Genomic DNA, 25,625 nt, shown 5'->3' with positions numbered 1-25,625 from the left:
CCTGGAAATTTTTTAAAAACTAAGATTTTATTTGTAACATTTAGGTTATTTTCATGCTGATAAAGTGAACCATTATTTTCCTATATACAAAATATAACACTTTCACCACACAGTGGTGCTCTTGTTCTGGTATATTTTACATGTGATTTTGTATATAACCCCCTTTACTAAGAGCATTCTATTTTTCAAAGCCTTTTGTCAGTCATACGTATGATCTGGTTGCATATTCACATCCCTTATGTCAGTTATATCAACTTTAATTTTCTTACCAGAGAGACAATTGCAATTTGATACATTTGTGCATAGGAATAATTTGTTTCCATCTCCCTTCTTCTTAAACAGATGTGCTAAAAGAACAGCTATGTAAAAGAGGTGTTTGTATTTTGACTGGATTGAGAAAATACCTTCAACAATTGGACAAGGAAGGAAATGGACTTTTAGATAAGGCAGATTTTAAGCAAGCTTTAAAAGTATTTCACTTAGAAGTGTCCGAAAATGTATGTACCACAGATAATTCTCTGCAGTGAATGACATATTATTCTTCAGTGGTCTTATTCAATTTTCTACTGAAATTTTAGTAGTTCATTTGTCTCCTTCTTTATGCCTCATTATCAGTGTTAAGCCATCAGGCAAGTCCTGCTGATTTTTTAAATGTCGACATTCATCCGTCCCTCATATACTTATTAAGAGCCTAATAAGTGGGCATTGTTCTAAACTCTGAGAAGACATACTCTGTACTCTTATGGTCTTCATAAGTAAAGGAAAGAAAAATATAAATGATTACAAAACAACATGATAAGTGTTAAATAGAGAATGCTTTTAGAACATGTGAGATAAATTGCAAGCCAGGTTATGGAGAAGGAAGTTTATAGGATTCCTGGAGGTGGGTATATGTCCGAGCTGAGTTTTGAAGGATGAGGAGGAATGAAGCAGATGAGAGGGGAGGAGGAGTGTGGATCAGACAATGGCTACTTCAGGAAAGGGAGAAGCACATGTGAAGGCTTCCAGGGGAGAAGGAGTGCGGCAGGTTCCAGGAATTGCCCCAGAGGCTTCACCCCTACCTTTCCCTCTGCTGTGAGTAATCTTACACCAGACCTTTGCATGGCTGAATTTTCTCATCATTCAGGTTTTCTCTACTAAGAACACTACACTGACACCTCCATCTAAAGGAGCATCCCATGTGATCCCTGATCCTCTCTATACCATTTATCCATTTTGTTTTCTTTATACCACTTTGTATATATTCTCTGGCTCTGCCTGCAGTAGAATGGAAGTCCCATCAGGGCAGAGACCAAGGTGCTTCTTGTTTCCTGCTCTATTTCTAATACCTCGAATAGAACCTGGCGTTTGGCAGGTGCTGAATAAATAGACGATGCATGAGTTGAAATAGATAGATAGGTGGAAGGAAGGAAAAGAGAAGAATGGAGAGAAATAAGCCTAGCAGTGTCCATTACATTAAAGCTTTGCATGCTATGCTCAGAAGTTTGGATTTTATCCTGAGTGTATATGAATTTGAAACATGTCTACCTCAAGGGTTTTAGATAAGGCATTCTCTTGCATTGTTCTCTTTTGCTTCAAATCGTCTTGTCACAAGATACAGTACATTTTGTGGGAGGAACACTGGAAATTGAATTTATGAGATAAAGGTTCAAGTTCTAGCCTTAACATTTGAACTGTGTGATCTTGAATAGGCTTTTCACTTTTCTGACAGACAGACTCTGCTGGAGCAATCCAGAGACAATACTTATAGTCAGAGTTGCTTTGAAACTCAAATGAGAAAATTACATGCCTTATCAATTGTAAACTTCTGTGCCGGTATGGTATTGCTTATCATTGCTGTGCCATACCTGTCTTGTGTTTTTTTTACAATACTTAACCTTGTGGCCCACCTAGTGACACACACTAGGGATTATCTAACTTCATCTCTTCCTTGCATTAATAATAATAATAATAATAGTAATAAAACAGCAATAGAAAATTAGAAAGATGTGGTGTCTTATACCCTGTTTTTTCTTTTCCTCTATAATATCACTGGAGACTGCCCATGCAATGAGAAGCAAAAACAAGAACATAAGAATCACCAACCTGGGTCTAATTCTGGCACTAGTTTTAGGGAAGGCAAAGTCATTCTTACTAATTTGAAATTTTAAAAACTGGTATGCCCCCTAAATTGCCTAATTTATATAGAGATACTATCAATAAATATACCTTAGTTTTCTTTTCAACTGAATTATCATTTTCCATCCTGCACCATATTTTAGAAAGAGTTATATAAATTTGTTGCCACTTTTGGTAAATTATTCAGTTCTTGAAAAATGTTTCTTTTATGCTTCTAGCATTATCTTTTAATTCTAGTATCCCTTGAGTTGGGTGAGCAAATTCATCTTCTATCCATATTACGTATGATTTTAAAGATTAAGCTCATTTTCACACTTAAAAGCTCATTTTATAGACCTTAAAGTCTTTTTATGTACAGGGCATTACAACAGACCAAAAAAATGTATGGGTTGTTGAGAACTGCGGGGGGGGGGCGGGGGCAGGGCGTCTTAAGTTTCCTTATTAAAATTTTAATTGAAAAAATTAGGAGGAAATGGAAGAGAATATTTTGGAGGTAACCATTATTTGTCAGTCACCTTGCTAGATGTTTTATTTATATTCTCATTTAAAGCTAACAACTTGACTGAAATATTGAAAATCTATTTATCTGAGTTTAAGAAAATCTCATGCTGTATTTTTTTTGGTTGTTGTTAGGAACTTTATGAATAGAATATTCTATTAAATAGTGCATTTGCCGAAGAAGTAAGTGGCAATAGTAAAATGAATAAATTGGCATAAGGGATCTACTCAAAACAGCACCTTTCAGTGTAAATCATGGAATAATTGTTAGAGTCATTCAAATCTCTTATACTTTCAAGTATGAAGACTAGCAGAAGTACAGTCAGTATCCTGATGCCTTTTGGAGGCATTCCAGTAAGTGAAGTGACTTCTTAATTGTCACTGATATAATACATTAAAGATAATGAAATGGTCAAATTCAAGTGAATGGTAAGCATTTTTTATTGAAAAAAAATAAATTTAAAAAGATACATTTGTGATTTATTGCCACTCTTAAATGTTTCTTAACTTTATGGAACTGTCCACTACAGAGTTCCTCTAAATAAGCTTTTTTAGTGCCTTTGATTGGATTTATAAGTAACTTTTTGGAATTTTCTTATTAAGTCCACTACCTTGTCTAGGGCTACAACAGATGTAACAAAATACTATTAGGATGATTATTGTTGTGGCCATATATAACTTAAAGGTGTAACAGTGGTCTCTGTGTGATCATTTCTAGGATTTTGAGTCTTTGTGGCTAATTCTAAATAGTTATGGCAATGGCAAGGTTGATTACGGAGAATTCAAGCGTGCCGTTATTGGTGAAATGAATGAATACAGGAAATCATTTGTTCAAAAGGTAACTTGAAGTAATCTTTCAAATAGTTACTTTTAATAGATTTTTAGGTTCATTCTTTTAAATCTTTAATGAATTACCCTTGAAAATGTTTTAAATTCCTTTCCCTGTAATGTATTTTGGGTTTAGTAAAACACAAACACACACATACACATACAAATCTACCCAGTATAAAGCAAAATAAATTATGCCTATGTTTTAGGAAAATATTATAAAAGGAAAATAAAATCTGAAATTAAATTTCAGTTCACAAATTACTAATTCCATAAGTTGCTGGCTCCATATAGTTATATGCCTATATCTATTATTAAATATTTCCAAGCCTCAGTATCTCACAGAACTGGTCTAAGGTATTACATGTAAAATTATGAGCATTATAGCTGTCCCAGTGTCAAGGCTCAATGCACATTATCTTAGGATGATGACTAAAACATGTTTCTCTACTTTTTAAATATGCAGGCTAAATGTTCAAATGAAGATTAAAATGATCATATTAAATTGTAATTAAAAACAGGAGCTCTGACTTATGTAGGGGAGAAGATATTAGGTTCTGGTAGCCATTTTTAGAGCATGCTTTTGAGCAATGTAGTTTTCTTTTTCTTTTGTATATGTACCTAATATAAAATGTATATTTATCTAATACTGAAACAAAGCTATTGTGAATAGGGTAGTATGAACAATTACATCGGGTACAAATCTCAAATAGAAAATATCAAAATCTTTATCTTTACTGGCCAAAAGACAAAATAAAAACCTTATGTTAAACAAATTCACCACATAATATTTATAAATTTGCATATATTTTTACCTTACATGTCCTGGTGATAGGTGTGAGTATCAGGAGTAGAAACTGGAGGGTTGTCTCTTTCATAAGTCTTGGTCCTGGGAATAGAGGACAAAAGTAGACTTAGTTTGCTAGGGCTACCATAACAAATACCCTAGACTGGGTGACTTACACGACAGAAATTTGTTGTCTCACAATTCTGGAGGCTAAAAGTCCAAGATCCAGGTGTCATTAGGTTTGGTTTCTCCTGAGGCTGCTTTCCTTGGCTTGTAATTAACCGGCTGTCTTCTCCCTGTGTTCTCACGGTCATCCCTCAGTCTGTGTTGTCTGTGTCCTAATCTCCTCTTCTTATGAGGATACCAGTCATATTGGATTAGGGCCAGCCCTAATGATTTCATTTTAATTTAATCACCTCTTTAAAGGCTCTATCTTCTTCTGCAGTCACACGCTGAGGTACTGGAGGTTAGGGCTTCAACATATGAATTTTTGGGAGGATGCAATTCAGCCCATAACAGGTACCACATACCTGTGACATTATTGTGAATAAACAAACTTGATTCCAGTTTTGACTCATCTGCAAATGTAGGATGTTGCTTTTGGTCAGTTGTATGTTTCTATGGACCCACTCCTCTTCTCAATAAAATATATTTTATGATCCTCAGAATTGCATTGAATTAGAGGAGTGAAAAAACAACTAGCATTTCGAAAGGTAGTGTTAAATTTCAGGAAATAGAGTAACAAAACCCATTTAAGAATTATTTACCTTTCTCATTGATTTTAGTAATGGAATATTTGCAGGTTTACTTTTTGAATCAAAATAGTCCTGGTCATTTGTCTTGGCCATTTATCAATTTCATGTGATTCGTAGAGCTGAAAGTTACCTGAGAGGTCTTTTACCCAACTCCTCAGTGTGCAGAAGAGGAAAGCCAGGGTAACAGAGGTTAAGTTACTTTCTCAAGGTCAGGGTGCTAGAAAGTGGTAGTGCACCTTAAGTGCAGGTTACCGAATATCTTGCTCCAATATCTTTCTCCCTGTTTCAATGATGCTTCCTTCATATACCACTTTAGTACTTTAAACTGTCTTGTTTAGAGGTCAAAAATAACCTACTGCAGAATAGAAAATTAGGTTCTAATGATTTCATAGAAAAAAATAACACTTCTCTCTTTATTTAGGCCTTTATGAAACTGGATTTTAACAAAACAGGCAGTGCGCCTGTTATAGACATAAGAAAATGTTATTGTGCAAAGAAGCATCCTCAAGTAATTTCAGGTAATTATTACAAGTCAAAATACATTAGATTTCTAAAATGTGAGTTAATCAAAGTACTATCTTTAAATTATACTAATTTATAGCATGGACTTGAGGCCATTAAGTGAGGAAATAAATAATTATTTTTTTAAACCAGAAATGTGAGAGCTTTCTTTTCTTTTTTTTAACATCTTTATTAGAGTATAATTGCTTTACAATGGTGTGTCAGTTTCTGCTTTATAACAAAGTGAATCAGTTATACATATACATATACCCCCATATCTCCTCCCTCTTGCGTCTCCCTCCCACCCTCCCTATCCCACCCCTCTAGGTGGTCACAAAGCACTGAGCTGATCTCCCTGTGCTATGCGGCTGCTTCCCACTAGCTATCTATTTTACATTTGGTAGTGTATATATGTCCATGCCACTCTCTCACTTTGTCCCAGCTTACCCTTCCCCCTCCACGTATCCTCAAGTCCATTCTCTAGTAGGTCTGCATCTTTATTCCCATCTTGCGCCTAGGTTCGCCTGACCATTTCCTTTTTTCTTTTTTTTTTTTAGATTCCATATATATGTGTTAGCATATGGTATTTGTTTTTCTTCTTCTGACTTACTTCACTCTGTATGACAGTCTCTAGGTCCATCCACCTCACTACAAATAACTCAGTTTCGTTCCTTTTTATGGCTGAGTAATATTTCATTGTATATATGTGCCACATATTCTTTACCCATTCATCTGTTGATGGACACTTAGGTTGTTTCCATGTCCTGGCTATTGTAAATAGAGCTGCAATGAACATTTTGGAACATGACTCTTTTTGAATTATGGTTTTCTCAGGGTATATGCCCAGTAGTGGGATTGCTGGGTCCTATGGTAGTTCTATTTTTAGTTTTTTAAGGAACCTCCATACTGTTCTCCATAGTGGCTGTATCAATTTACATTCCCACCAACAGTGCAAGAGGGTTCCTTTTTCTCCACACCCTCTCCAGCATTTATTGTTTGTAGATTTTTTGATGATGGCCATTCTGACTGGTGTGAGATGATATCTCACTGTAGTTTTGATTTGCATTTCTCTAATGATTAATGATGTTGAGCATTCTTTCATGTGTTTGTTGGCAATCTGTATATCTTCTTTGGAGAAATGTCTATTTAGGTCTTCTGCCCATTTTTGGATTGGGTTGTTTGTTTTTTTTTGATATTGAGCCGCATGAGTTGCTTGTATGTTTTGGAGATTAAGCCTTTGTCAGTTACTTCATTTGCAAATATTTTCTCCCATTCTGAGGGTTCTCTTTTCATCTTGTTTATGATTTCCTTTGCTGTGCAAAAGCTTTTAAGTTTCATTAGGTCCCATTTGTTTATTTTTGTTTTTATTTCCATTTCTCTAGGAGGTAGGTCAAAAAGGATCTTGCTGTGATTTATGTCATAGAGTGTTCTGCCTATGTTTTCCTCTAAGAGTTTGATGGTGTCTGGCCTCACATTTAGGTCTTTAATCCATTTTCAGTTTATTCTTGTGTATGGTGTTAGGGAGTGTTCTAATTTCATTGTTTTCCATGTAGCTGTCCCAGCAGTTTTCCCAGCACCACTTATTGAAGAGGCTGTCTTTTCTCCACTGTATATTCTTGCCTCCTTTATCAAAGATAAGGTGACCATATGTGCATGGGTTTATCTCTGGGCTTTCTATCCTGTTCCATTGATCTATATTTCTGTTTTTGTGCCAGTACCATACTGTCTTGATTACTGTAGCTTTGTAGTATAGTCTGAAGTCCGGGAGCCTGATTCCTCCAGCTCGGTTTTTCTTTCTCAAGATTGCTTTGGCCATTCGGGGTCTTTTGTGTTTCCATACAAATTGTGAAATTTTTTGTTCTAGTTCTGTGAAAAATGCCAGTGGTAGTTTGATAGGGATTGCATTGAATCTGTAGATTGCTTTGGGTAGTAGAGTCGTTTTCACAATGTTGATTCTTCCAATCCAAGAACATGGTATATCTCTCCATCTATTTGTATCATCTTTAATTTCTTTCATCAGTGTCTTATAATTTTCTGCATACAGGTCTTTTGTCTCCTCAGGTAGGTTTATTCCTACATTTCATTCTTTTTGTTGCAATGGTAAATGGGAGTGTTTTCTTAATTTCACTTTCAGATTTTTCATCATTAGTGTATAGGAATGCAAGGGATTTCTGTGCATTAATTTTGTATCCTGCTACTTTACCAAATTCATTGATTAGCTCTAGTAGTTTTCTGGTAGCTTCTTTAGGATTCTCTGTATATAGTATCATGTCATCTGCAAACAGTGACAATTTTACTTCTTCTTTTCTGATTTGGATTCCTTTTATTTCTTTTTCTTCTCTGACTGCTGTGGCTAAAATTTCCAAAACTATGTTGAATAATAGTGGTGAGAGTGGGCAAGCTTGTCTTGTTCCTGATCTTAGTGGAAATGGTTTCAGTTCTTCACCATTGAGGATGATGTTGGCTGTGGGTTTGTCATATATGGCCTTTATTATGTTGAGGAAATTTCCCTCTATGCCTGCTTTCTGGAGGGTTTTTTATCAAAAATGGGTGTTGAATTTGGTCGAAAGCTTTCTCTGCATCTATTGAGATGATCATATGGTTTTTCTCCTTCAATTTGTTAATATGGTGTATCACGTTGATTGATTTGTGTATACTGAAGAATCCTTGCATTCCTGGGATAAACTCCACTTGATCATAATGTATGATCCTTTTAATGTGCTGTTGGATTCTGTTTGCTAGTATTTTGTGGAGGATTTTTGCATCTATGTTCATCAGTGATATTGGCCTGTACTTTTCTTTCTTTGTCTGGTTTTGGTATCAGAGTGACGGTGGCCTTGTAGAATGAGTTTGGGAGTGTTCCTCCCTCTGCTATATTTTGAAAGAGTTTGAGAAGGATAGGTGTTAGCTCTTCTCTAAATGTTTGATAGATTTCGCCTGTGAAGCCATCTGGTCCTGGGCTTTTGTTTGTTGGAAGATTTTTAATCACAGTTTCAATTTCAGTGCTTGTGATTGGTCTGTTCATATTTTCTATTTCTTCCTGGTTCAGTCTCAGAAGGTTGTGCATTTCTAAGAATTTGTCCATTTCTTCCAGGTTGTCCATTTTATTGGCATATAGTTGCTTGTAGTAGTCTCTGATGATCCCTTGTATTTCTGCAGTGTCAGTTGTTACTTCTCCTTTTTCATTTCTAATTCTATTGATTTGAGTCTTATCCCTTTTTTTCTTGATAAGTCTGGCAAATGGTTTATCAATTTTGTTTATCTTCTCAAAGACCCAGCTTTTAGTTTTATTGATCTTTGCTATCGTTTCCTTCATTTCTTTTTCATTTATTTCTGATCTGATCTTTATGATTTCTTTCCTTCTGCTAACTTTGGGGTTATTTTGTTCTTCATTCTCTAATTGCTTTAGGTGTAAGGTTAGGTTGTTTATTTGAGATGTTTCTTGTTTCTTAAGGTAGGCTTGTATAGCTATAAACTTCCCTCTTAGAACTGCTTTTGCTGCATTCCATAGGTTTTCAGTTATTGTGTTTTCATTGTCATTTGTTTCTAGGTATTTTTTGATTTACTCTTTGATTTCTTCAGTGATCTCTTGGTTCTTAAGTATTGTGTTGTTTAGCCTCCATGTGTTTGTATTTCTTACAGATTTTTTCCTGTAATTGATATCTAGTCTCATGGCATTGTGGTCAGAAAAGATACTTGACACGATTTCAATTTTCTTAAATTTACCAAGGCTTGATTTGTGACCCAAGATATGATCTATCCTGGAGAATATTCCATGAGCACTTGAGAAGAATGTGTATTCTGTTGTTTTTGGATGGAATGTCCTACAAATGTCAATTATGTCCATCTTGTTTAATGTATCATTTAAAGCTTGTATTTCCTTATTTATTTTCATCTTGGATGATCTGTCCATTGGTAAAAGTGGGGTGTTAAAGTCCCCTACCATGATTGTGTTACTGTCGATTTCCCCTTTTACGGCTGTTAGCATTTGCCTTAGGTATTGAGGTGCTCCTATGTTGGGTGCCTAAATATTTACAATTGTTATATCTTCTTCTTGGATTGATCCCTTGATCATTATGTAGTGTCCTTCTTTGTCTCTTGTAATAGTCTTTGTTTTAAAGTCTATTCTGTCTGATATGAGAATTGCTACTCCAGCTTTCTTTTGATTTCCATTTGTATGGAGTATCATTTTGCATCCCCTCACTTTCAGTCTGTATGTGTCACTAGGTCTGAAGTGGTTCTCTTGTAGACAGCATATATATGGGTCTTGTTTTTGTATCCATTCAGCCAGTCTATGTCTTTTGGTTGGAGCATTTAATCCATTTACATTTAAGGTAATTATTGATATGTATGTTCCTATTACCATTTTCTTAATTGTTTTGGGTTTATTATTGTAGGTCTTTTCCTTCTCTTGTGTTTCCTGCCTAGAGAAGTTCCTTTAGCATTTGTTGTAGGGCTGGTTTGGTGGTGCTGAATTCTCTTAGCTTTTGCTTGTCTGTAAAGCTTTTAATTTCTCCGTCGAATCTGAATGAGATCCTTGCTGGGTAGAGTAATCTTGGTTGTAGGTTTTTCTCTTTCATCACTTTAAATATGTCCTGCCACTCCCTTCTGGCTTGCAGAGTGTCTGCTGAAAGATCAGCTGTTAACCTTATGGGGATTCCCTTATGTGTTACTTGTTGTTTTTCTCTTGCTGCTTTTAATATTTGTTCTTTGTACTTAATTTTTGATAGTTTGATTAATATGTGTCCTGGTGTGTTTCTCCTTGGATTTATCCTGTATTGGACTCTCTGTGCTTCCTGGACTTGATTAACTATTTCCTTTCCCATATTAGGGAAGTTTTCAACTATCACCTCTTCAAATATTTTCTCAGTCCCTTTCTTTTTCTCTTCTTCTTCTGGGACCCCTTTAATTCGAATGTTGGTGCATTTAATGTTGTTCCAGAGGTCTCTAAGACTGTCCTCAATTCTTTTTATTCTTTTTTCTTTATTCTGCTCTGCAGTAGTTATTTCCACTATTTTATCTTCCAGGTCACTTATCCTTTCTTCTGCCTCAGTTATTCTGCTATTCATGCCTTCTAGAGAATTTTTAATTTCATTTATTGTGTTGTTCATCATTGTTTGTTTGCTGTTTAGTTCTTCTAGGTCCTTGTTAAACATTTCTTGTACTTTCTCTATTCTATTTCCAAGATTTTGGATCATCTTTACTATCATTATTCTGAATTCTTTTTCAGGTAGACTGCCTATTTCCTCTTCATTTGTTAGGTCTGGTGGGTTTTTGCCTTGCTCCTTCATCTGCTCTGTCTTCTCATTTTGCTTAACTTACTGTGTTTGGGGTCTCCTTTTCACAGGCTGTAGGTTCATAGTTTCCGTTGTTTTTGGTGTCTGTCCCCAGTGGCTAAGGTTGCTTCAGTGGGTTGTGTAGGCTTCCTGGTGGAGGGGACTAGTGCCTGTGTTCTGGTGGATGAGGCTGGATCTTGTCTTTCTGGTGGGCAGGTCCACCTCTGGTGGTGTGTTTTGGGGTGTCTGTGGCCTTATTATGATTTTAGGCAGCCTCTGTGCTGATGGATGGGGTTGTGTTCCTGTCTTGCTAGTTGTTTGGCATAGGGTGTCCTGCACTGTAGCTTACTGGTCATTGAGTGGAGCTGGGTCTTGGCATTGAGATGGAGATCTCTGGGAGATTTTCGCCGTTTGATATTACATGGAGCTGGGAGGCCTCTTGTGGACCAGTGTCCTGAACTTGGCTCTCCCACCTCAGTGGCACAGCCCTGACGCCTGGCTGGAGCACCAAAAGCCTGTCCTCCACACAGCTCAGAGTAAAAGGGAGAAAAAAAAGAAAGAAAGAAGAAGATAAAATAAAATAAAATAAAATAAAGTTATTAAAATAAAAAATAAAAAATAATTTTCAAGAAAAAATATATTTTTAAGTGAAAAAAAAAAAGGACAGAGAGAACCCTAGGACAAATGGTAAAAGCAAAGCTATACAGACAAAATCACACACAGAAGCATACACATACACACTCACAAAAAGAGAAAAAGGGGAAAAAATATATATATCGTTGCTCCCAAAGTCCACCTCCTCAATTTGGGATGATTCATTGCCTATTCAGGTATTCCCCAGATGCAGGTGCATCAAGTTTGTTGTGGAGATTTAATCCCCTGCTCCTGAGGCTTCTGGGAGAGATTTCCCTTTCTCTTCTTTGTTCGCACAGCTCCTGGGGTTCAGCTTTGGATTTGGACCCGCCTCTGTGTGTAGGTTGCCTGAGGGCGTCTGTTCTTCACTCAGACAGGACGGGGTTAAAGGAGCAGCTGATTAGGGGGCTCTGGCTCACTCAGGCCGGGGGGAGGGAGGGGTACGGATGCGGGGCGAGCCTGCGGCAGCAGAGGCCGGCGTGACGTTGCACCAACCTGAGGAACGCCGTGTGTTCTTCCAGGGAAGTTGTCCCTGGATCACGGGACCCTGGCAGTGGCGGGCTGCACGGGCTCCCGGGAGGGGCGGTGTGGAGAGTGACCTGTGCTCGCACACAGGCTTCTTGGTGGCGGCAGCAGCCGCCTTAGCGCCTCACGCCCGTCTCTGGGGTCCGCCCTGTAGCCGCGGCTCGCGCCCGTCTCTGGAGCTCCTTTAAGCGGCGCTCTGAATCCCCTCTCCTCACGCACCAGGAAACAAAGAGGCAAGAAAAAGTCTCTTGCCTCTTTGGCAGCTCCAGACCTTTTCCCAGACTCCCTCCCGGCTAGCCGTGGTGCACTAGCCCCTTCGGGCTGTGTTCACGCCGCCAACCCCAGTCCTCTCCCTGCGATCCGACCTCCGAAGCCCGAGCCTCAGCTCCCAGCCCCCACCCTCCCCGGCGGGTGAGCAGACGAGCCTCTCGGGCTGGTGAGGGCTGGTCGGCAGCGTTCCTCTGTGCGGGAATCTCTCCGTTTTGCCCTCCGCACCCCTGTTGCTGTGCTCTCCTCTGTGGCTCCGAAGCTCACCCCCTCCGCCACCCCCCCACCGCCCTGCCGTCTCCGCCCGCGAAGGGGCTTCCTAGTGTGTGGAAACCTTTCCTCCTTCACAGCTCCCTCCCACTGGTGCAGGTCCCGTCCCTATTCTTTGTCTCTGTTTTTTCTTTTTTCTTTTACCCTACCTAGGTACGTGGGGAGTTTCTTGCCTTTTGGGAGGTCTGAGGTCTTCTGCCAGCGTTCAGTAGGTGTTCTGTAGGAGTTCTTCCACATGTAGATGTATTTCTGATGTATTTGTGGGGAGGAACGTGATCTCCGCGTCTTACTCTTCCGCATCTTGAAGCCAAACAGTAAAGTTTAGTATGTTCTTTTACTATAAACGGCTGAGGCCCTTCCTGAGATACAGCAAAGTTTAATGGGAAAACTGTGGGAATTCCAATCAGAGAGATCCACGTAATTCACTGCTTAACCATTTACTGTCTGTGTCCGACCAGTGGAAATAGCCTACTTAATGTCAGAGATTAAAAATAGAATGAGTTAATCAAGTAAAATATCTTCCAGCAAAGATTTTCATAGGCCTCTGAATCCTGTGTTTGCAGTAATATTTTCTAGCTGCAGTTATGAGTAACTGCTTCATAAAGTAACTAATGCCTTTAACACATTGCATTACTGTGTTATCAGCCTATAAATCATGAAACTATTTACTTGTGTTCTTCTTTCCTCATTTCTAATGGGAATGAAACCGAGTTGTCTAAAACATTAACAAATACAAGAATATCTACAGTAGTAACTATTATTTTGCCTATACATAAAGATACACCCTGTCAGACGCTTTTAAAAGATGCTTCAAATGTGTGTTAAAGTCCTCACCATTAAATTCTAGTTCATACAAGAAAATGTTTAAATAAATTGAAGGGTAGTTTGACATAAGATTTCAAATTGTTGGAAAGATTTCATCAGGTGACTTAAGTATTTCTTTATCATCATCAGCCATTTCACTGAACTTTTAAGGACATTGTTTCATAGTCAGTACTATTTTACAGGACATTCCACAGAGGAAGAAACCAAAACATCTTTTCTAGAAACATTGAAAGATACCTGCAGTAAGTCTGATGAAGTGTCATATGGTGAATTTGAAGATTACTATGAAGGTCTAAGTATAGGGATAGTAGATGATGAAGATCTTGTTAATATCTTACGTACTCCATGGGGGATCTAGTTTTTTAAAATGAGTATGTAATCAGTACTAAGCATTTTAAAGGAGAGATGAATTGAATGTTAAGTATCAAACACTGGAATGTATTTTTCTAGGGCTCTCATTATTCTGTTTGTTTGTTTTTGTTGTTTTCTCAAAAAAGTTGAGCCTGGAAAGAGAAGTATTCAGAAAGATAGATGTAAGGGTATGTGTAAATTCACACACATGTACGAGTGCTCGCCTGCTTATAAGTTTATAAAGATCTCTCTTTTTGATTTATTACTTATCTTGAATGAGTAATTATTCAAGTAATTTTAGTAGGTCATATTTTATTAGCTTTCATAGAAAAGTAACATCTGTAGCAAACAATCGGTGAGCAGCTATACAGTAACCACGTTTCTTGTCCATTGATTTTTTTTGCTACCCATTCCCCAAAATATAATTGCCACCATTCTCAATTTGATGAACTAGACTTGGGCCCAAAGCCTATGAGACTGAAATAGTTCAGCTTGCTTCAAACATCTGAAAATGTTAAATGAATTAAAGGATATGCAAAAGAAACTTTCCATGCAGTGTGATTATAGATGTTTTCTGTACATAAATATTTAGAATGGTGGAGGCTTACCCCTCAAATGCTTATTTAAACACTGACTTGTCTTGTGAATTCTTGTCTTCCAAATCATGTACTATTGCTTGTTCAATAGAGCACAATGTAATTATTCTGGTGACCAGTTCTATTTGTTCTTTTATTCTCTTTTTAACTGCAATTCCTATTACCTGCACAGAATTATTATTTAACTAGAAACAATACAAAATGGGAAGAGAAATATTTTCTTAGAATATTAAATAAAGACCTCAAAAAGTATGTTATCACTTGTATGGACTAAGGGATAATTTAGTAATTCTTAACCAAAATGTAAAAAGTTCATTTGTGTCCTAAAATGAATGTATGCTATCCTAAATAACACTTCTTTCTGGTATACTAAACAACTGAAACATTTTTTTCTAAATAGATCTTATTTAACAGTTAGATGTAATCATTCTTTATAAATTCTTCTACGTTCCTCACATCTCTTTGGAAATACAGAGAGAAGAAAAAACTTTATAGAGTTATTTTCAAGTTTGTGATTTAAAATTTTATGTATTAAGATAAAACAAACTATAAAAAATAGTGTCAAGCAAAATAAGAAGTGGTTGAAAAATGAAAATACTGTGTAGAATATGAATTTTGGCATATAACTTCATATCTTTGACAACATTATCAGAAATGTGATGTGTGTGAACCCCATAAATTTAAAGTAGTACTTTTTCAAGATTCGAGGAGGTACTAAAACTTTCTACTGAAATATCAGAAACAAAGTATGCATGGACATTTTAGTGCTATTTTCTCTAGCTAAATTCTTTATTCCTTCTTCAGTTAGGTTATTGTAATTAAAACAATATGCTGGAAGATGTTTTGACAGAAATAAGTCTATAACACTATTTCTGAGTCACATTCTTTTTCTTGGAAAAATTTATCCAACTATAGTCATTTTAAACCCTACAAATTGTTTTCACATTAAAATGACTAATAACTCTGGGTGTTCAATATGCATGTAATATTTTTCATTGGTAAATTTTTATTTAGTTCTTCTTAACAAATCTATTCTTAATATTGTTATGTCATATTTTCCTGTGAATATAATCAGAAAATGTATAGGCTGTCATATTGGGGGAAAAAAAGGGGGCAGGGAGATTCTTCCAGGATTTAACATATTAATATAACAGCATATTCTTCAATAAACCTCCACCCTCTTAATATAAATATTCATGTGATTATTTGTAGGAATTTTCTCTGTTTAGGAGATGTAACTTCTTGTAGTTAATTTCTTATTATTTTACACTCTCATTTTCATGTAGAGCTAGAAAATACATGTTCAGTATGTTATTTGGCATATTTTGTTAAATTATAATTGGTGGCACAATAAATCATTCTGCTTTTGCCTCACTGTCTGCATTCTTCTTTGGTATAGTAAAAATCTATTGTTTAGTATTCAATTTAATAGAAGAGCATTTAATAGAAGTTACATTTTCAAACATCCACAACATAATAATTGACTTTTGAAATTATATTAAAAATATAGTCTTCCTATTCTAAAAATCCCTTGATTAGCTTTAGAATACTGTTATATGTTGTAACGATGTTACATGAAGTTTATGGTTAAGAGTATTTCATTGTTCTCTAGATCTTTAAAAGGTAGTTATTTGTTTGTGGTATAGAATTGCTTTTCCAGGTAACCATACTGTTTATTGAATTCTATATATTGATTTTACTGTTTCTATTCTTATAAGTAAAGTTTTACAGAATTTTCAGGGAAAATTTATATTTAATTAGAAAAGGGATATTATTTAGGAACTTTTAGCTGTATTTTAATTAGGAAAGAATATACATTTGTATGATGGAGCAACTAGAGTATAGTATAGATAAAAGTATATGTTTCTGTTTTAAATTTTATGGTATATGTACATATGTACTTAATAAGCCAGTGATTCTGCACAGGGAGAGTCACTTAGGATAATTCATAATGTAGATGCAGCTGTAAAACACATCTTAGTTTATGAATTACTTTGGATTTCTAGTCAATCTAAGTTGTCAGTTACTTCAGGAGAGAATTGTATAAAGTAAGCTGTGCTTACTGCAGATTATCTAACATGCATTTGTGAGATTACAGTTTATGCTATAGTGCTTGCAAAATAAAATATGTACTGTGATAAATTGTAATCACTACTAGGTTGACCAGCAAGAAAAAAACATCTACAATGAAAGTGCTTAAAGAAGTAGAAGGGACTGAGCCTGTATAACAGAAGCCAAGCAAGAGAAGAGAATCCACTGGGTTGACAGGGCTTATTAGAAACTGATGAGAGAAGAAGCTTGTGTCATTGCCTCCTACTTTTATTTTATGGTTATACAAACTTCTAAGGACAACTTACGTATTGGATGTCTTCATACAGTAAAGAATAAATACTCCATAGTGGAGCCACTGTTCATTTGATCATTACTTCATTCATTCAGTCATTTACACCTATTGTGTAGCACTATCCATACAATTGCCCAAGGCAGAGGTATTCTAAATTTTTCTCACACTCTGTATATCCACTCAGTCTCAGGTCCTTTGGTTTCTTTCTTTTGAATCTGTTCCTTTCACTATTCTCAATTGCTTATGCCTTTGCTCAAGCTTTTACCGCATACCCCCTCATCAACTCTTTCTCTTCCCCAGTCCTACTTCAACACATCCTACATATTGCTGTTGGAATGATCTTTCTAAAATGTACACTTCTTCCATGATTAAAATCTTCCCCTGGTATACCATATCTTTTAGAAAAGTTCAAACTGCTTACCTTAACACGTAAACCTAAATGATCTGGTCTCCCTAAGCTCCTTTCTCTCCACTCAGCTCACTCTCCATGATCCCCCAGCCATTCTGAACTACTTACAATTTTTAAAATGGCTTGTGAGGTTTCAAACTTCTCTGCCTTCAGAATTGCTCTGCTACTTTTGTCCAAAATTATTTCTTCCACTTAGTGCATCTAAATTAATTCATAGTTGTGTTCTGATACTACCTCAAGAACCATGTCTTTTAGAAAGCTACATCGGACAAACTCTTGAGTCTGATGTAGTTGCCCTTCTTTGGGATCCTCTTGGCACCTTGGATGTGCCCTTAATCCAGCATTTATCACTTCATACTATAGTGATTATTTCGCTTATGTTTCTCCAACTAGATTGTAAGCTTCTTGAGGATAAGAACCATATCTTATTTAACGTTATGGTGTCTAGCATTGTATCTGACCTGTGGTAGGTGTTAAATCAAAATTTGTTGACAGGATACACGTGTGATTTACTGAGCCTCGACTGTTAATGGTTCTTACATACGAACACTTTTGCATTAAAACGTTTTAGCATAGACCATGTACATAGTATGAATGTGCACTTTAGTGCAAACTTCAACTACAGGGCCAGTAAGTTTCCCTAATAAAGAATGCACAGATTGCACTTCATCAACAAGGCCTCACGGCTCAGGGGGTACTATATTCACTTCAGTTAGCTGGGACTCAGTCATTATCGGATGCCTAGGTAATTAGCCTCCTAAACACAATGGGTTTTATTCATGAAAACAGTGTCTTGTTAGAGTCCTAAATGGTCTCGTGTCCACCTACGGATTAGAACGACTTCTGGCTGACCAACTGTAACAATGCGGTAACCAGATCCCTCCCCTGGAGCGTGGCTGCTTCTTCCTCTGGTGAGCATTTCAGCACAGCATTGATTGGAGTTCCCAAAAGGACAGACTGCTGGGATTTCACCGAGTTTACAGAAGAGGTTTGGTAATCTCTCTGTGCCTCCTTGCTAAGATGTGCTTGTTTAATAAACGTCTGTACGTTTGGCAGAATTTACTCTGAAATTTATTTCGTTATAACTGGGTAGTGAGGATAAGAGGAATAGCTAATTCTCACCTACCTCAAAGATTTTAAGGAGGGTTGGGAAGTCACAGTTAACTACCATAAAGAACCTATTACTTGTGTACAACTAAATTAGCTACTCCTAAGTTAGTTGTTAGGTCACAGCTGCAGTTCTCTGTCAGACACTACAGTAGGCATCACGGACCCAAATACGGCATGGCACAATGCCTAAGGTAGTAGAGTTAGAAATTCCCAAACCTAATTCATGATTGCTATAACACAGGCATAAACTAGGCACAGTGGGGCATGGAAGGGCTGCCTGTGTCATCCCAGGGGAATAATAATAACACACCATTCTGAAAATATTCGATTTATTAAGGTATTATTGAGATGGCAATTAAAAGGTTCTATTGATATATATATAAGCTGAAACAGAGAAGATTTTGGAGATTTGATCATGGAGATTTTAGAAATGTATTAGTGGATACACATTTTCAGATTTCTCTCTTTAATAACCTGCGTAAGCTGATTTGTATAGTTTTTGGATGTCCAAGCAAGTAAAGTTATTTGGAAGGATTTGAATAAAAATTACCTCTCTGGTGACAAATTTTAGGCCAAGAGAAAACAATCATGGTCCCTGTTGTGTTTAAGTATTCTTTTTATCAAGTTAGAATGGGATTTCTGAGCCATGGCTGAATGAGTAGATATAAACAAAAAGATTCCTCACCCTTGCAACTGTATGTTGAGTTTTCTGCGATTTTCAGATGATGAGAAAGCCAGGGTGAAACAAATGACTGCAATTCAAGGAAATCATTGTGTGTCACTTATCAAAGTTGGACACTTATAAAGTAGTTGAAGAGATTCTTACAGAACTTTTAAGTTGTTAAGGAAAAGTAATTTGGGGGAAGTATTCAGGTGACCACCACATCAAAGAAAAGTATGTGCTTATAGTAATATTTTAATGTAAATGATGTTGTGGAAAGAGCACAAGCTTTAAAGTCAGTGAATACTGCTTTCAAACCTGAGCTCTGCTACAAATCAGCTATACGACTTTGGGAAGCAACTTAGTATCACTCAGTCTCTACTTCTGCATCTGAAGGTTGAAATAAGGGTTGAATATAGATATAGAAATGGATATACTTAAAGATGTTAAGTGTAAATACATATCTAGATACAGTATTTAGCCCAATCTAGCAGACAGATGTAACTCAGTATACATTTAGTTCCTTTGTTTTCTTGCTTGAAATAAAGTAATCAAATGTTTTCCTTATTTTTTTCTGATTAATCCCAAATGGCAATCATAAGAGCTATTCTTTTTTTTTTTTTAATATCTTTATTGGAGTATAATTGCTTTACAATGGTGTGTTAGTTTCTGCTGTATAACAAAGTGAATCAGCTATACATATACATACATCCCCATATCTCCTCCCTCTTGCGTCTCCCTCCCACCCTCCCTATCCCACCCCTCTAGGTGGGCACAAAGTACCGAGCTGATCTCCCTGTGCTATGCGGCTGTAGAGCTGTTCTTTTAAAGGGATATATAGTATGGGTAGAAATAGTTTGTATGTCACGATTTACTCCTGCATCTAATAAACTTCTCATTATTATCAATTCTCTTCCTTCATCAGAGCCCATGAAGGAAATTCAAAATCTTGTATTAAGGCTATCAATTCTTTAGTGATTAGTAATAAAATGTATTGTTATTGAAATTAATTGAAAGATGATACATATGGAAGACTAAGTTTATATCTATACAGACTTTAGGCGACATTTCTAATATCTTTGGTGTGTTACAGTAAGACAATAGACTGCCTGGAATTCTGTAAGTGATTGTTTTCCAAAGATGGCTGCAACAGTATCCCATCCCATATAGTGTTCTTACATAGTGAATTTGGCTTCACATCAAGAAGTGGGGTCTATTTCCCCTTTGCTTGGTTGTGGATAACTTGTTACTTCTTTGTAACAAAGGATTATGGCTACAGTGATGCTGTGTTACTTTTCAGACTAGGCAAGAAAAAGCCATCTAGTTTTTGCCAAATTTGTTGATACTTGAGCGACGTGGGACTGCCAAACTGCAGAGGTTATATGCAGGTGCTCTGATCAATAGCCAAATCTGCACTCGCAGATAGTAGATAGTATCAACTGTCTGCCAGGTGAGTGAGTCATTTTGGGTTAATTCCAGTCCCAGCCAACATCTCACTATAGTTACATGACAGACCCCAAATGAGAACCACCCAGCTGAACCCTTTGCCCTTCCATATCTTTTTTTTTTTAATTTCAGATTTATTGAGATATAATTGATCCATAACTTTGAGAGCAAAATAAAATGGTTGCTTTAACCTGCTAAGTTTTGGAGTTAACTTTTATATAAAAATAGTTAAACAAATCCTTAAGCTTTGAATAAAGCAAGGATATTAAAAACATTTTGTCAAATATTCAGGGAATTTAATTTATATGGCAACAGTTTATAAAATTCTTTTGAGACACTAAAGGAAAAAATAGACATGATAAGTCTATATGATTTCAGTTGTGTGGTAGAAAGTTATCTGATGGAATGTGTAATACACAGAATCCAAAAGGTCATACTTTATGAAAGATAAACCAAATTGAATCGTAATGTAAAATGAAAACCTTGCAGAGCATGTTATTTTACCACTGCAGCAGTTACTCTTTATATTATATTAGTTCTGGCAAATAGTTTACTTATTATGGTCTTAAATTAAGTATCATATAATTTTCTTGCTGAGAATATTTGCTTATTTCCTCTAACAGTTTCACCAATGACTCAAATAAATATGGCAAGATAATTTGTAGAGATAATAATTTATGTTTGGTTCTTATTCCTATAAGATACAGAAGAGAGTAAAAGAGATCCCTCCAGTCCTATTCCAAGAAGACAGGCAAGCTTTTGTTTTTATTGTTCCAAGGTCTGAAGCAGAAATGCCAAGAACTCAAATCAGGATCTGAACCTCACCTATCTTGAGTGTGTGTGTGTGTGTGTGTGTGTGTGTGCGCATGTTGGACGGAGTTTAAGTAGATTATAATGGATATGGGTTCACCTGGAGTGGAAGAGTAAAATTTGAGTTTCTACTGGGACAGAGAAGGAAAGGGTTTTCCTATGCTAGATCTTCATGGTAACAAAGTAGAATAAAAGGTGCTTTCTGTCCTCAAAAAGGCTTATGGGTCCTGGAGACTGCAGATCCAGAAGTCAATGATTATAGTAAGTGTGACAAGTGATTGACAACATAGATATAGAAATAATACTCTAAGTGAACACATGTGCATTTGTATATGTGTCATGACAATGGGGGAAGAGACAAAGAAGATGATACGTAAGCAAGTTTAAATGTTACCTAAGGCAATGAAGGCTGGAAGGCAGAGGGAGGGTAAGATTTTGATGTATTTCCTATTTATGTTTTTCTTTTGTATTTCAGTATCACTTAGAAGGTAACTATTCTATTTCTGAAATTTCTTGTGAACAATTTAAAACCCACTTTCAGGTTTCATCTGTAATGCCAGAAATATTAGGACTCCTTTTTTATACCCTCCATAAGATTCTCTTTATCTGTTGTATCACTCTGCCACTAGTATTTGTCTAAATCAATTATTATCTTCCTTGAGAGGGCAGTTGACATTTTTAACTGTTCATCACTATATTCTCATAGTCTAGTGCAATTCCTGGTTTTGTGTCTGGCACATAAATAGAAAATGAATATTTGTCCACTGACATAATACATAAAATTGTATCTACCTCAACAATACCACGACTTTTGGATCATTTTTATATCATATATTTTATGTTGTTTATCTTGTCTATCCTGTCATATTCTTTATGATTTCTATATGAAGAACTGATATTTTTGAAAGTTATGTTCAAAAGTTACTGGAGTTATTTAAATTCCACACCAACTTCTTCTAAATGTTTGTATTTTACCCTTTTAAATGATCACTTTTATCTTCTTTTTATTATTTATGAATCACTAAAGTAGTTAGTTTATAAAACATCCAAAGACTTTTTTTTGAGTTTTCCTGTAATCTTTTAGTTATTGACGTTCTAAGTGCTATACTTTATTGTCCTTTGAAGAAAGATGTATGAGTGGAAAAGATGTTGGAAATTGGCCTTTCTTAGTATGGCTCCTATAGCCACCATGCAGTAGGGACAACTTGAGATTAGTCTTAGATCACCTGCTTTCTCTTTCAGGCTTTTGGAGACGTCACTCCACTGTCTTTGGTAGTCTGAAGCACTCTTAAATTTGGTTTCCTGGTGGTAATCTGTTCACTCTCCTTCTGCTTTTGAAGTTTAGTGAATTCTTTTTTCTTGAAATTTAAGGCTTTTATTAGGACATATCCCAGTGTTGACTTCAGCTTGTTCATTTAACACCAGACATATTTTCTGATTTTTCCATTTCTCACCTTAGTTATTTTTCAGAATTTTTACATTATAATGTGGATTATCAATTTTGCTCTATTATTCAGGTATTTTCTTTGAATATTTTAAGGTTGGATTGCAATGATGATCCATATCCATATTTCTTATATTAAATGTTTGCTGTTCTCCATATTTTTCTTGACTATCTTCTATTTTATAAATGGCACGTTCATATGTCACTATATCCTTTTTTTTGTATTAAAGATCCATGTTTATATGTCACTATATCCTTTACTTGTATTAAAGTTCTTTCTTTCGCAGTGGAGTCAGATTAATGTTTTCTGGTTTTCCTTTTACCTTGCAAGCTCCCCCGTCCCATCCCCAAGTTAGGACCTATCAATTGCATCTCCTGAGCCAGCTTTTCCTCAGAACTCAGTAAGAAGAAGTTATCTTTTAGAAAAATGAAACAAAAATACGTGTATGCATGTGTGTATGTGTACACACACATTTATTTTGTACAATCCCTGTTCAGTATTATTTTCCAATTAAATCACTGAATTGTAGTTTCTTCATTAAGAGTCTCACTGGTGTTCCTTATTGTTGGCTAATTCTGAAGCTACAGATAAACACTAATCTTTTTTTTTTTTTTTTTTCACACACACATTGTATTTTATTTTTACAAGAGATAAATCGACTGACACCAAGCATTGTACATGGATGACCACAACAAAAGCAACAATGATTGCAATTACCAAACATGAAACACACTCATACTATGTCATAGTATTGACATTCAGTCCAGTAATCCTCCACTGTAACAGCTCCTTTACTTTGCAGTGAAAATTGATTTGTATATTCTTTGCCTCTGAGTCCTTGTGGAATTTTTTTTTTTTTTTTTTTAAATTCAGACAGAAAGTCACAAAAATTATACTCATCCTCATCAGTTCACTCAGTCCCATGTAATTAATTTTTTTTTTTCGTCTTGATCTTTTGTTAGCACTTTTATGAGTTCATCAGTTTTTCATTAGAGTTCTGAAAATGCTTATTCATTCAGTTCAGCAGTACAGTCCGTTACCAGAAACCTGTACTTGTCAGAGTCTTTTCCATGTATTTCTTGAAGATGAAACCCTTTTATAGGAACATATTTGCAAAATCATCAGAGTACACCCAGAACTGTCTGTAAATGACAAAAGACTTAACAATGACCACAGTTAAAGATTTGATGACAGTTCATAATAATGCAGTTGACAAGAAAATTAGTTATTTCTGAGATATACATTTTAAAGTAATAACTAGGATTATTACTTATAACATTATACCAGAACATATAAGATTTTTAGAAATTTCATGTAATGTCTGAAACATTTATATTAACATATTTCCATACATATTTCCATACAAGTACAAATATAAGATTTTTAGTAATTTCATGTAATGTCTGAAACATTTATATTAACATATTCCCATACATATTTCCATACAAATACAAATATGATTTTTAGAAATTTCATGTAATGTCTGAAACATTTATATTAACATATTTCCATACATATTTCCATACAAATACAAATATAAGATTTTTAGAAATTTCATGTAATGTCTGAAACATTTATATTAACATATTTCCATACAAATAACCCAATGAAAGTTTAGTATTAGTTGTTTTGTTTGTTTTTTTTATACTGCAGGTTCTTATTAGGCATCAGTTTTATACACATCAGTGTATACATGTCAATCCCAATCGCCCAATTCAGCACACCACCATCCCCACCCCACCGCAGTTTTCCCCCCTTGGTGTCCATATGTCCATTCTCTACATCTGTGTCTCAACTTCTGCCCTGCAAACTGGCTCATCTGTACCATTTTTCTAGGTTCCGCATACATGCATTAATATACGATATTTGTTTTTCTCTTTCTGACTTACTTCACTCTGTATGACAGTCTCTAGATCCATCCACGTCTCAACAAATGACTCAATTTCGTTCCTTTTTATGGCTGAGTAATATTCCATTGTATATATGTACCACATCTTCTTTATCCATTCGTCTGTTGATGGGCATTTAGGTTGCTTCCATGACCTGGCTATTGTAAATAGTGCTGCAATGAACATTCGGGTGCATGTGTCTTTTTGAATTACGGTTTTCCCTGGGTATATGCCCAGTACTGGGATTGCTGGGTCATATGGTAATTCTATTTTTAGTTTTTTAAGGAACCTCCATATTGTTCTCCATAGTGGCTGTATCAATTTACATTCCCACCAACAGTGCAAGAGGGTTCCCTTTTCACCACACCCTCTCCAGCATTTGTTGTTTGTAGATTTTCTGATGATGCCCATTCTAACAGGAGTGAGGTGATACCTCATTGTAGTTTTGATTTGCATTTCTCTAATAATTAGTGATGTTGAGCATCTTTTCATGTGCTTCGTGGCCATCTGTATGTCTTCTTTGGAGAAATGTCTATTTAGGTCTTCTGCCCATTTTTGGATTGGGGTGTTTGTTTCTTTGATATTGAGCTGAATGAGCTGTTTATATATTTTGGAGATTAATCCTTTGTCCGTTGATTCATTTGCAAATATTTTCTCCCATTCTGAGGGTTGTCTTTTCGTCTTGTTTATGGTTTCCTTTGCTGTGCAAAAGCTTTGAAGTTTCATTAGGTCCCACTTGTTTATTTTTGTTTTTATTTCCATTACTCTAGGAGGTGGATCAAAAAAGATCTTGCTGTGATTTATGTCAAAGAGTGTTCTTCCTATGTTTTCCTCTAAGAGTTTTATAGTGTCCAGTCTTATATTTAGGTCTCTAATCCATTTTGAGTTTATTTTTGTGTATGGTGTTAGGGAGTATTCTAATTTCATTCTTTTACATGTAGCTGTCCAGTTTTCCCAGCACCACTTATTGAAGAGACTGTCTTTTCTCCATTGTATATCTTTGCCTCCTTTGTCATAGATTAGTTGACCATAGGTGCGTGGGTTAATGTCTGGGCTTTCTATCTTGTTCCATTGATCTATGTTTCTGTTTTTGTGCCAGTACCATATTGTCTTGATTACTGTAGCTTTGTAGTATAGTCTGAAGTCAGGGAGTCTGATTCCTCCAGCTCCATTTTTTTGCCTCAAGACTGCTTTGCGTATTCGGGGTCTTTTGTGTCTCCATACAAATTTTAAGATGATTTGTTCTAGCTCAGTAAAAAATGCCATTGGTAATTTGATAGG

At 35.9% G+C, this 25,625-nt stretch overlaps 1 protein-coding gene across 1 annotated transcript in view; it reads left to right on the top strand.

The window, feature by feature from the left end:
• The window catches only part of CAPS2 (calcyphosine 2), a 41,406-nt gene extending 27,765 nt beyond the window's left edge, over positions 1 to 13,641 (top strand). Inside the window, 4 exon segments of the mRNA XM_059937378.1 lie at positions 343 to 497; positions 3,335 to 3,454; positions 5,408 to 5,504; positions 13,466 to 13,641. Of these exon segments, the coding sequence (XP_059793361.1) occupies positions 343 to 497; positions 3,335 to 3,454; positions 5,408 to 5,504; positions 13,466 to 13,641 (548 nt within the window).
• Positions 13,642 to 25,625: the final 11,984 nt, after the last annotated feature.

Source organism: Balaenoptera ricei, chromosome 10, assembly GCF_028023285.1.
Source record: "Balaenoptera ricei isolate mBalRic1 chromosome 10, mBalRic1.hap2, whole genome shotgun sequence".
Classification (NCBI taxonomy): domain Eukaryota; kingdom Metazoa; phylum Chordata; class Mammalia; order Artiodactyla; family Balaenopteridae; genus Balaenoptera; species Balaenoptera ricei.
The sequence above is the reverse complement of the archived record's forward strand: the minus strand, read 5'-3'. Positions and strand labels throughout refer to the sequence as shown.